We start from the raw sequence: 9,518 nt of genomic DNA, 5'->3' as shown, positions 1-9,518 counted from the left end.
TTATGGTCAGATGGCAAATGATTGGTGATGGGGTATAAAACACATTCATACCTGCATAAAAATCACTTCTGTGTATCAATCCAGAATTGGAATCTAGGCTCATTGATGGTGAAGTGAAACCACTGACGTTAGTAAAAGCTCAGCAGGATCGCTGATGTCCTTTAGGGAAAGAAATCTGCCATCCTTACCCAGCCTGCCCTCCACATGACTACAGATCCCATTAGCAATGCGGTTGACCCTTAATGCTCCCTGAAATGTTCAAGTGAGCCACTCAGTTTAAGGGCAATTCGGGACAGACAGCAAATACTGGTCTTGCCCATGTTTCCCACTGCTCAAAAACAGAACCTAAAACGCATTTCCGCTTGCAATGCTCCTGAACAGTGAACTTTGCCCGACTCTGGGACAATAACTAGCATTGCCAAAGTGACGCAGTCCTCAAATGTCGAACGAGCAGCTCAGCAGTTAGCTCGGCTGCCTCACAGCACCAGGGACCCACATTCCATTCCACCCTTGGACGACTGTCCGTGTGGAGTTTGCACATTGTCCAGGATAGGGTCTGGATGGGATGCTCTGTGTGGATCCAATAGGCCAAAGGGCTTGCTTCTACGCTGTCGGGATTCTACGGTGACCATGCTGGCAGCTAACCTCTCAGGCTAACCTTGTCATTTGCTGCCTCTTTTCCCTCATTCCTCCCACCCCGATCCCCAGGACCAACTCAGTGAAGGAGCCATTCTGCGAGACACCCTGGGTTCGAACAGCAGTGCTGGCAGGATCACTGGTAGCTGGCACCAAGTTCTGTATGGATCACTTCAAGACCAACAACACTGTCAGCTGAATGGGAGTACTGGCTTTTAACGCAAGGCAGAGAGGAAGCTCAAAGAACAGTATTTATAACTGATCTCAGATAGTATTAATTTCAACATTACAGAGTATGATAGACCAACTTGGTCCACACTGCAATTCACAAAGCAAGGCCTAATCTAGTACTAAATGAATTAAAAGTGTTGGGAATTTTTTAAGAGTTTAATTGTTCTGCTGATGAACAGTCAGCTTTATGGGAGGAGTTGAACCATAATAAATAAAGTAAAATAATACGCAAACATTCTGCAGACATTTATAAAATTCTTATCCCCAGTTCACTTTTTAAGGACCCATCGCATGCAATCCATGATTCACAACATAACACATCCAAAACAGTTACCTGAACACAGGACTTGGGGAGCCGATTAAGCCCAGATTTGGAGGAGTGAACAAAATAAAATTTATCTTCAGGAAAATAAAGTGTGTGGATTGGGGAGCACCTGTGGAGAGTGAATTTTCCCGAATCTGTTTCAGTGAGCTGACAAACTCCAAGGAAAAATTCAAGCAGCAACTAGTTTAGTTTGGGGTTTTGCAAAGGGTCTAGGCCCGAAACGTCAGCCTTCCTGCTCCTCTGATGCTGCTTGGCCTGCTGTGTTCATCCAGCTCTACACCTTGTTACCTTAGTTTAGTTTGGGATTGTGTTTGGTATAGACTGTTTGGACCGAATGATCTGTTTCCCTGCTATATGATTCTATGCTAATTGCAGATAAACACAAAGAAAGCAAGGACTCGTATTCACACCTTGTCCTCACTCCCTTAGACAGGTCTGACATGAGCCATTGCACTAGGAATTGCAAAGTTACAGGGATAGGGTCAGTGTAGATGCAACGGGCCAAACTGCCTGCTCCCACACTCTACAGATTCAATGACACTATAGTGACAGTGGTTTACTTCTGCAGTGCACACAAGCACTCTCAGAGAGACGAACTAACAGCCAATTTGCACGCAGCAAGATTCCACATATAGCCAAACACCCGATAGTCTGTCTTTCTTTTTTGAGGGGAGTAGTCCAAATATTTTGGTGATAAAACTGATTTTACAACTAAACCATTGCAACAAAAAAAAAAAACAAAACACAAAACCTTCATGGCACAAGCCAGACGTTAGTGAGGGGTTGGGATGTGGGGTTGAATTAACAGACAGCAGGAAACACAACCACTAAGCCATCAGCAGTATCAGTAACGTCCCAAAATCTGCTGTGGGAACCTGCTCTTGCTGGGCACGATTCCAGTCTCAGCCTAACGTGGCTGACTCTTAGCTCCCCTCTGAAACGGTCTACCAAAGACACTGGGTTAACAAAAACCATAACTGATGGCTTAGGAAGGCTTTCACCCATCACCTTCTCAATGCAGCTACAGTTACCAGCTTTGCCAGAAATGCCCATAATAAAATCTCACGGGGGGCCAACATTAAAGAAACAAGCCCAGGAGCAGGCCACATGGCCCCTTGAGCCTGTGCCATCAGTCACAATGATCATGGCTGATCTGATGATCTGCACCACACTTGGCTCCTTGCTGATTTGTCACCTTGGAAATGACCTAGCATCCGCAGCTCTCCAGGGAAGAGAATTCCGAGACCCTTGCAACACTCCAAGAGGAGGAATCCCTCGCCTTCGCATCCCATAGTTCTAGATTCCCCAGCACGGGGAAAACAGCATCCCGATCTGTCAAAACCTCCTGGAATCTTATGATTCAATCAGATCACCACTCAGTCCCCTAAACTCCAAAGCATATAGGCCCAATCTACACCCCCCCCCCCCCCCCCCCCCACCCCCAAGCAAGGAAAACACTCAAGGAAGGTTGAAACTAAATTATGCGTCATTTTAAACAAGCGTTGAACAGGCAGAACCGGTCAGCAGAACTGTCTAACAGAGTCAGATAGCACTTTGACCCAACCAGTCTGCACCGAACATCATCCCAAACTAAACTAGTCCCACCTGCCTGCTTCTGGCCCATATCCCTCCAAACCTTTCCTATTCATGTACAATAAGAACATACTGATTTCGTGGGACTGGGTAACAAACACGATCTGTGCGAATGCATGAGCAGGAGAAGGCCATTCAGCCCTTCAAGCCTGCTTCACTATCAATTGGATCATGGCTGACCCAATTGCAGTATTAACCCTACTTTCCAGTCCAGTGGTTTTAATGTTAGAGCTGGGGCTTACCCTCCCAGACGTTTGAAGTTTATGAAGCTGCAACTCGATGTTCCAGCCAAGTCAAGCAAGCAATCATACAAGAATTGTGCAAGAACAGTTTGGGTTTAATTTTGACAGGAGGTGATGCCCCTCAGGTTATACACAGATAAAATCCAGCAGTAATGGCGACTCACTATATCCAGCCTGACCAGAACTGAAGGAGTTTAAAATTAAAACACTGACATTTATGTATTCAGGCCTCACACTGCAGAAGGGCCTTGGAGGAAGCGGAATTCTTCTGCACGTTGAAAATCAAATGTTTAAGAAAAATTTTCCACACCATCGTATCCTAACGGTACAGATATCAAAAGCACAATGTGCAGAGTGCCCAGTTGGTGGCCTAATTCAGGACCAGTTCCTGGCACACTCCGTATTAGTTCACCCAACATCAACCACAGTCAGTACCTCACTGGCAATATCCTGGATCAGGCTGGAGCAGATCCAAGGGCTCTCTTCCACATCCCAAACCAGACATACCTCCCAATCACAAACCGGGGGGAAAAAAAGAAAAAGCCACCCCTCCCCTCCCAACCAGCTCCCCCAAGCCCAAAAACAGTCCTTTCTCTCACTATTAGACAATCATTTCTAGATGCCTGGCATATTCAATGACTTGCTTGGCCAGTTCTGTGGATGGGATTGTGACCTCCTCCGGTTTCTGTTGCTGACTGGTAAATGAGTAATAGTTATCAGGACCCAGGAGCCAGCCACGCTGCAGGAGAAAGAGACACACAAGGAGACACCATGAGTAAGAGAGCTGGCATCATTCTGCATGGCGCATAATACCACTGGCTGCAGAGACCACGTGCTGGATATGAACCTCTTATAGGGTCTCGGAACATTTCAGCTTATTTCAGACCTTTCTCTTTGATATCCATCAAGTCTTGTTTCAAAAGCAGTCTCTATTCTTATGGTGCTTTTAAAGCAATGAAACATCCCAGAGCAAAAGCTAACACAATATTTTTGAGGTATGTCTCCAAGGAACAAGATACAGGAGGATGAGAATACATCCTTGGGTGGCTCGATGGTAATGGTGCATGAAGTAGGGGGAAGCTGAGAAGAGAAGCCATTCCCTGATATAAATTAAATAGAAACAGATGGAACCCATGAGTGGTTGCCACCCCATCTAACTGGATGTCAGCGAGATGCATCAGAAGTGGGATGGCCGACCACGTGAAGGGTATTATTAAGCAAAAATGTTCATGGATGGAAAGCTTACCCTGGTCACAGTCACACACCATGCTATTTGTGATTTCGAACAGGGCAATTTCACTACTTACACCCGATTGGTGGGTTTCAAACACAGGCCTTTTGGGCCCCACACCTCAGTTCGGACATACTGGCACTGGAGAGTGTCCAGTGGAGATTCACACAGATGATCCCTAACATACAATGAACGGCTGAGGATCCTGGGATTGTATTCATTAGAGTTTAGAAGGTTGAAGGGAGATCTAATAGAAACTTACAAGATAAATGTATGGCTTAGAAAGGGTGGACACTGGGAAGTTGTTTCCGTTAGGCGGGGAGTCTAGGACCCGTGGGCATAGCCTCAAAATTAGAGGGGGGTAAATTTAAAATGGAAATGAGGAGACATTTCTTCAGCCAGAGGGTGGTGGGCCTGTGGAATTCATTGCCACGGAGCGCAGTGGAGGACGGGGCGTTAAGTGTCTTCAAGGCAGAGATTGATAAATTCTTGATCTCGCAAGGAATCAAGGGCTACGGGGAGAGTGCAGGGAAGTGGAGTTGAAATGCCCATCAGCCATGATTAAATGGCGGAGTGGACTCGATGGGCCAAATGGCCTTACTTCCATCCCTAAGTCTTATGGTCTTATCAACAGCCTCAATCAATCAAGGAGCCCTGGCTGAAGGGTATAAACACGAATGTTGGAGTTTCTGGTCACTCAGAGCTGGTTATGCAAGTGTAAATAAAGGGTGACTTGGTGATGAGATACTAGCCTCTGTGGGATTATTTCAGAGGGATCAATGCTTTTTTTAAAATAAAAAAAGCACAATAACTGCATAAATAAATTGAGAGCTAGACTGAATAGAGAATTACTACTAATACTAGCCAACAAGGAACCCAGGAAGGGAAGTCAGCTGTTTAATAGGGACATTGTTGAATAAACAGACAGCAGGTTTCAGGAACCTAGCACCCTCTGCTCCTCTTGCTTTCCAAACCATTTGATAGCCCAAAGCTCATTCCTTTGACATCTTAACATCCCACATTTCATAGTCTCATGGCCTGGCATATTTCTGTTTGCCCTTTAGTGTCCCATGCAGTCCAAATCCCGTCCCTATCCATAACATAGCTGTTCCCCACACAATTCGCTCCTCTGCCAGGACACAGAGACCCAGCATTTAATCCAACAGGAATGCACCCATTTTAGACCAATAGGGTTGCACCAATCCTTACTATCAAATTAGACCATTCAACCCCAGCTACCTGTTCAGTTGTCCAGTAATTGTACACATAATGGTCTTAGTGATATATAAATTGGGACGGGACGAGTACTTCGTAAGAGGAATGTGATAACATTAATTCAATAAAAAGTTAGGGAGTTAAATGAAATCTACTGTAAAGACTAAGCCTTATTTCCTCACTTCCGTCTACCGTTCAATAACCTAGACTACTTTATCACTCTTCTTTAACCTTCAATTTACTACCCATTCTAATCCCAGTCTCTGCTCGTCCCTGCACATTAACACACCACCAGCTCAACCGTTCCCATTTAACAAATCTCTCACATGGCTGTAGTCATCATTTCTGGCTGCAAGTCGTCTCAGACCGATGTTCCATTCTGGCCCAGGTTGAGCCATTTGATCAACATGGTGTTCACTTCCAGTACAAATCAGAAGCACCGAATAGCGCAGGAAGATATCCGTCGCTTATGAACTAATAACCTCTGCAACATGTGTTCCAAGCCCTCGACACTGGAACCCAATCACTCAATGTTACATTTGCCATCCACGACCTGCACAATTGCTCTGTAGCAGTCAAGCAGAACGGCAGGTACTAACCTTCTTGGCATATTCTGTCATTTTCTTGGGTGTGGTGAAAAACAGCGTCCTTGAAGCTTCGTTGAATAATATATTCTCATAAGCCTTCTCAATGCAGCCGGCAATTTCGTCCCTGAGGTAAAATTAAAGTTCATTAAGACAGACAGAAGGAAACCAAAAATCATGGGACACATGTTATGGCACAAAGGTGGGAAAGGCAGTAAATTGTGAAGTTGAAGTGAGGCTGCAAGATAGAGATAGGGTGAGAGTGGGCAAGGGTCCAGCAAATGGAGTTTGATTTATTGAAATGACGTGTTGCACTTTGGTAAGACAAGCCAGGGCAGAACTTATACACTTAACGATAGGGCTCTGGGGAGCGTTGTTGATGTGATAATGTTGTCACTTAAGCTGTAGCAATCACAAAATGTTTGGAGTACCAGAGGGTTACAAGCTTCAGTAAACGGTTCCTAACAACCTTGTCCGAAATCTCTCTGGATGTTGTTCCACACTGCCTGTGAGAATGTGTGTTTGAATTTACCTTTTTGCCAAGACATGTGTTTTTGGGATGTGACTATATTGGAGCAGTTAATTAGTTAAGTTACTGTAGCATACTCAGTTAAGTTTTCCAATAGTTGTTATTCTAAATTCTGCTTTCTTTTGTTCGAGTTTTAACTGCAGTGCTGAAATAATTTGTTTAAAGCAGAGTGGTTTGACCAGATGTATCACACCTGAAACATCCACTTCATACCTACCTTTAAAGTAAGTTACATTCTAGGCTACCTTCTTAAAATAATTTGAGGGGGTCTGGCCTGGTCTATAACAGGCTGGGGGTTCTTGTCCATTCTATAGTTCCAACTTGGGTTTCGGCTTGTGGAACTCAAATGCAGCGAGTAGTAGGCGTTAGTACCTTTTGTTTCAGGGGTTGAACTTGGGTGGTGTAAACAGTGCTTTGTGTAGTGAACGCTCTTTCAATCACTAAGAGTTTTCTGAGGTGGAAAAAGTGACTTTGGGGAGTTTTGCAAAAGGTGAGCAAGGCAAAGCTGTCGGGATCGGCAGACAAGCTGGAGTTGGGGTCACCTTCGCCTGTGAGGAAAGGAAAAGTAATTACAGCAACTTGACATTTATATTTGCTGAAAATGCTGTCAGAATCTTTGGAAATGGGGAACTGAAACAGTTTGAATTATGGTTAAAAAGCAGAAGAACAAAAAAGACAGAATTGCCCCGGCAGTAGAAAATGGGAGAAAGGCCCTAGCAGAAGAGAGACAGAGGGGGGAAAAAAGTTCACACGTTGGCAATTAGACAGGAAAGTCAAGTTAAAATGATGGAAATGAAGTAAAAGTAAGCTTAGTGAGGATGAGCAAGCCCATTGTAGCCAAAGGCCTGGTGAAGATCTGTTTAAGTATGTCCAAGCGTGGCCTAAGTTCGATGAGAAGGGTATAGAAGCCCTTTCTATTCCATTTGAGAAAATGGCTAAATAAACGAAGCGGCTGGGGACCATGTGGGTATTGTTGATCCGTACAAAATCAGCACGTAGAGTTAGCAAGATATTTACATCATTATCAGAGGAGGTATGAGGCAGTGAAGAAAGCCATCTGAAGGGCACATGAGCTAGTGTCAGAAGCCCACAGACAACATTTCAGGATTCAAAGGATGGGCCCTGGTCAAACAGACATTGAGCTTGTAAGGATCAACCAAAATAATTTTGATAGATGGATGAAAGCATTGAAAATACAAACATATGACACAATTATTTTGGAGGAGTTCAAAAATTCACTTCCTGAAGTAGTGAGAACTCATGTGGACAAGCAGTGAATTAAAACTGCAAGATTAGCAGCCTAAATGGCAAATGGTTATGTGTTGGTTCATAAATCAAAGTTTGGCTTCCAACATCAATTTCAATCTGAGAGGATTAGAAATAATGGAAAAGAAAAATGCTAAGGTGGTAACAGAAAAGGAGATCTCATTGAAATTAATTGATAGTTAAATCACAGGGTGTGAAGGAAACCCATAAAGGGGAAAGAGGAGTTAAAAATCTCCGGTGTTTTCACTGTAATAAAGTAGGCGACCTGAAATCAGTGTTGGTGGTTTAGAAGAGCAGTGGATGCAGAATCTCTAGAATTCATGCTTAGGCAGGAATAGATTTATTCTTGATAAGTGAGGGAAATAGAAAGGGACATGGAGTACACCTAATCTTTATTGTCTGCAGGGGAATTAGGGCATGGATCTGCACAGAAGTATAGATGTAGTACTGCAGTGGGAACTCCCTACCATTGTGGAGGGGCCCAGAAGTGCCATGCGATTCACTGGGGCCTGTCAATGAAGGAAGAAAAGAATGGGTCCGGGGCCGCCCTTGAGTGCGTGGATACAATGGGGACCAAGTCTAATCAGATCATTCAGCACATTAAATCACTGCAAAGCAAGCTTGTGGGGTTGAGTGAGCCACTGCTGTTCCGAGGTCGATTGTATGTTTTGATGTACGTTTGGGACATGTTAGGGGTTCAAAACACTTTGTAAAAATTCCTTCCACAGATCCTAAAAATAATTTAAAAGAGGCTGACACTAACACACAATCCCCAGGATCTTAGCTACCTTTTGGACACCAGTCATAGTTAGGAATTTGTCTAGCTTCAAACTGAATGTTTGCAGTGAATCTCAATTTGTTCCACGGTAAACAAGTCCCTTTCAATTTGAAGAGAAAGCTGCTTTCATTGGGCCCAGCTCTATGATACATTACAGTGCCAACAAGCGAGACACTGCAGCAGATGAATGTGTGACGCAAGGTCTGCCTGAAGGCAGGTTCTTAGCTCAGTGCCTGCTGATGCTTCATGCTGAACTCTTTCCTCGGAAATGTGTCATGGATGCTTTGACATGCTCTGCCCGAGTGTAGAAGGCAAAGGATACACGTCTATCTCCATCGGAATCACAATCAAACTCATTGTGGTGTAGGTCTTCATTCTGCGCTACACAGTAGCCATCAAGCAACTTTAGCTAGCCAGCCCATGCAATTTATATACAGATTGAACTTAAGATGCATTCTCCAACCTCACAAGGCTCTACCACATGAAGGAGGCTGGTGTGTGCACCTCATTAAAGGCCTTTTGAAAATTAACATGCACAATATCAACGTGCTGTCTCAAACAATTGCACTTGGAATTCAAACTCAATAGTCATAGAAGGAAAACAATAGCAGAAGAAAGCTGAAAAGATTAGAGCTGAAAATGTTAATTCTATGCCTATCGCCACAGATGCCGAGTACTTCCAGACAGTTATCCCTAGAGCAGCTGCTGGATAGGGACACAGTAAAACACTTAACAGGAAGGTGCCAAAAGGTGGAAGGGGAAAGACATATTGCGAGGACTGAAACTGCCTTCAGGTCCTGGTCATTCACACATAAGACGGCTTCAAGCAGTGCACAAGATGACATTTTGCAACAAATTGTGGTAAGGCACCTTGATGAAGCACCTACC

The 9,518-nt window shown here is 44.2% G+C and overlaps 1 protein-coding gene across 1 annotated transcript in view; it reads right to left on the bottom strand.

The window, feature by feature from the left end:
* Positions 1-3,101: 3,101 nt before the first annotated feature.
* Positions 3,102-9,518, bottom strand: part of psmd8 (proteasome 26S subunit, non-ATPase 8) — an 11,159-nt gene continuing 4,742 nt past the window's right edge. Inside the window, exons 3-5 of the mRNA XM_059640909.1 lie at positions 8,238-8,361; positions 6,073-6,184; positions 3,102-3,766 (exon numbers count right to left, since the gene is read on the bottom strand). Of these exons, the coding sequence (XP_059496892.1) occupies positions 3,629-3,766; positions 6,073-6,184; positions 8,238-8,361 (374 nt within the window). The 3' untranslated portion in view covers positions 3,102-3,628. The remainder of the gene's footprint in view (positions 3,767-6,072; positions 6,185-8,237; positions 8,362-9,518) is intronic.

Source organism: Stegostoma tigrinum, chromosome 39, assembly GCF_030684315.1.
Source record: "Stegostoma tigrinum isolate sSteTig4 chromosome 39, sSteTig4.hap1, whole genome shotgun sequence".
NCBI classification, from domain to species: Eukaryota; Metazoa; Chordata; class Chondrichthyes; order Orectolobiformes; family Stegostomatidae; genus Stegostoma; species Stegostoma tigrinum.
The sequence above is the reverse complement of the archived record's forward strand: the minus strand, read 5'-3'. Positions and strand labels throughout refer to the sequence as shown.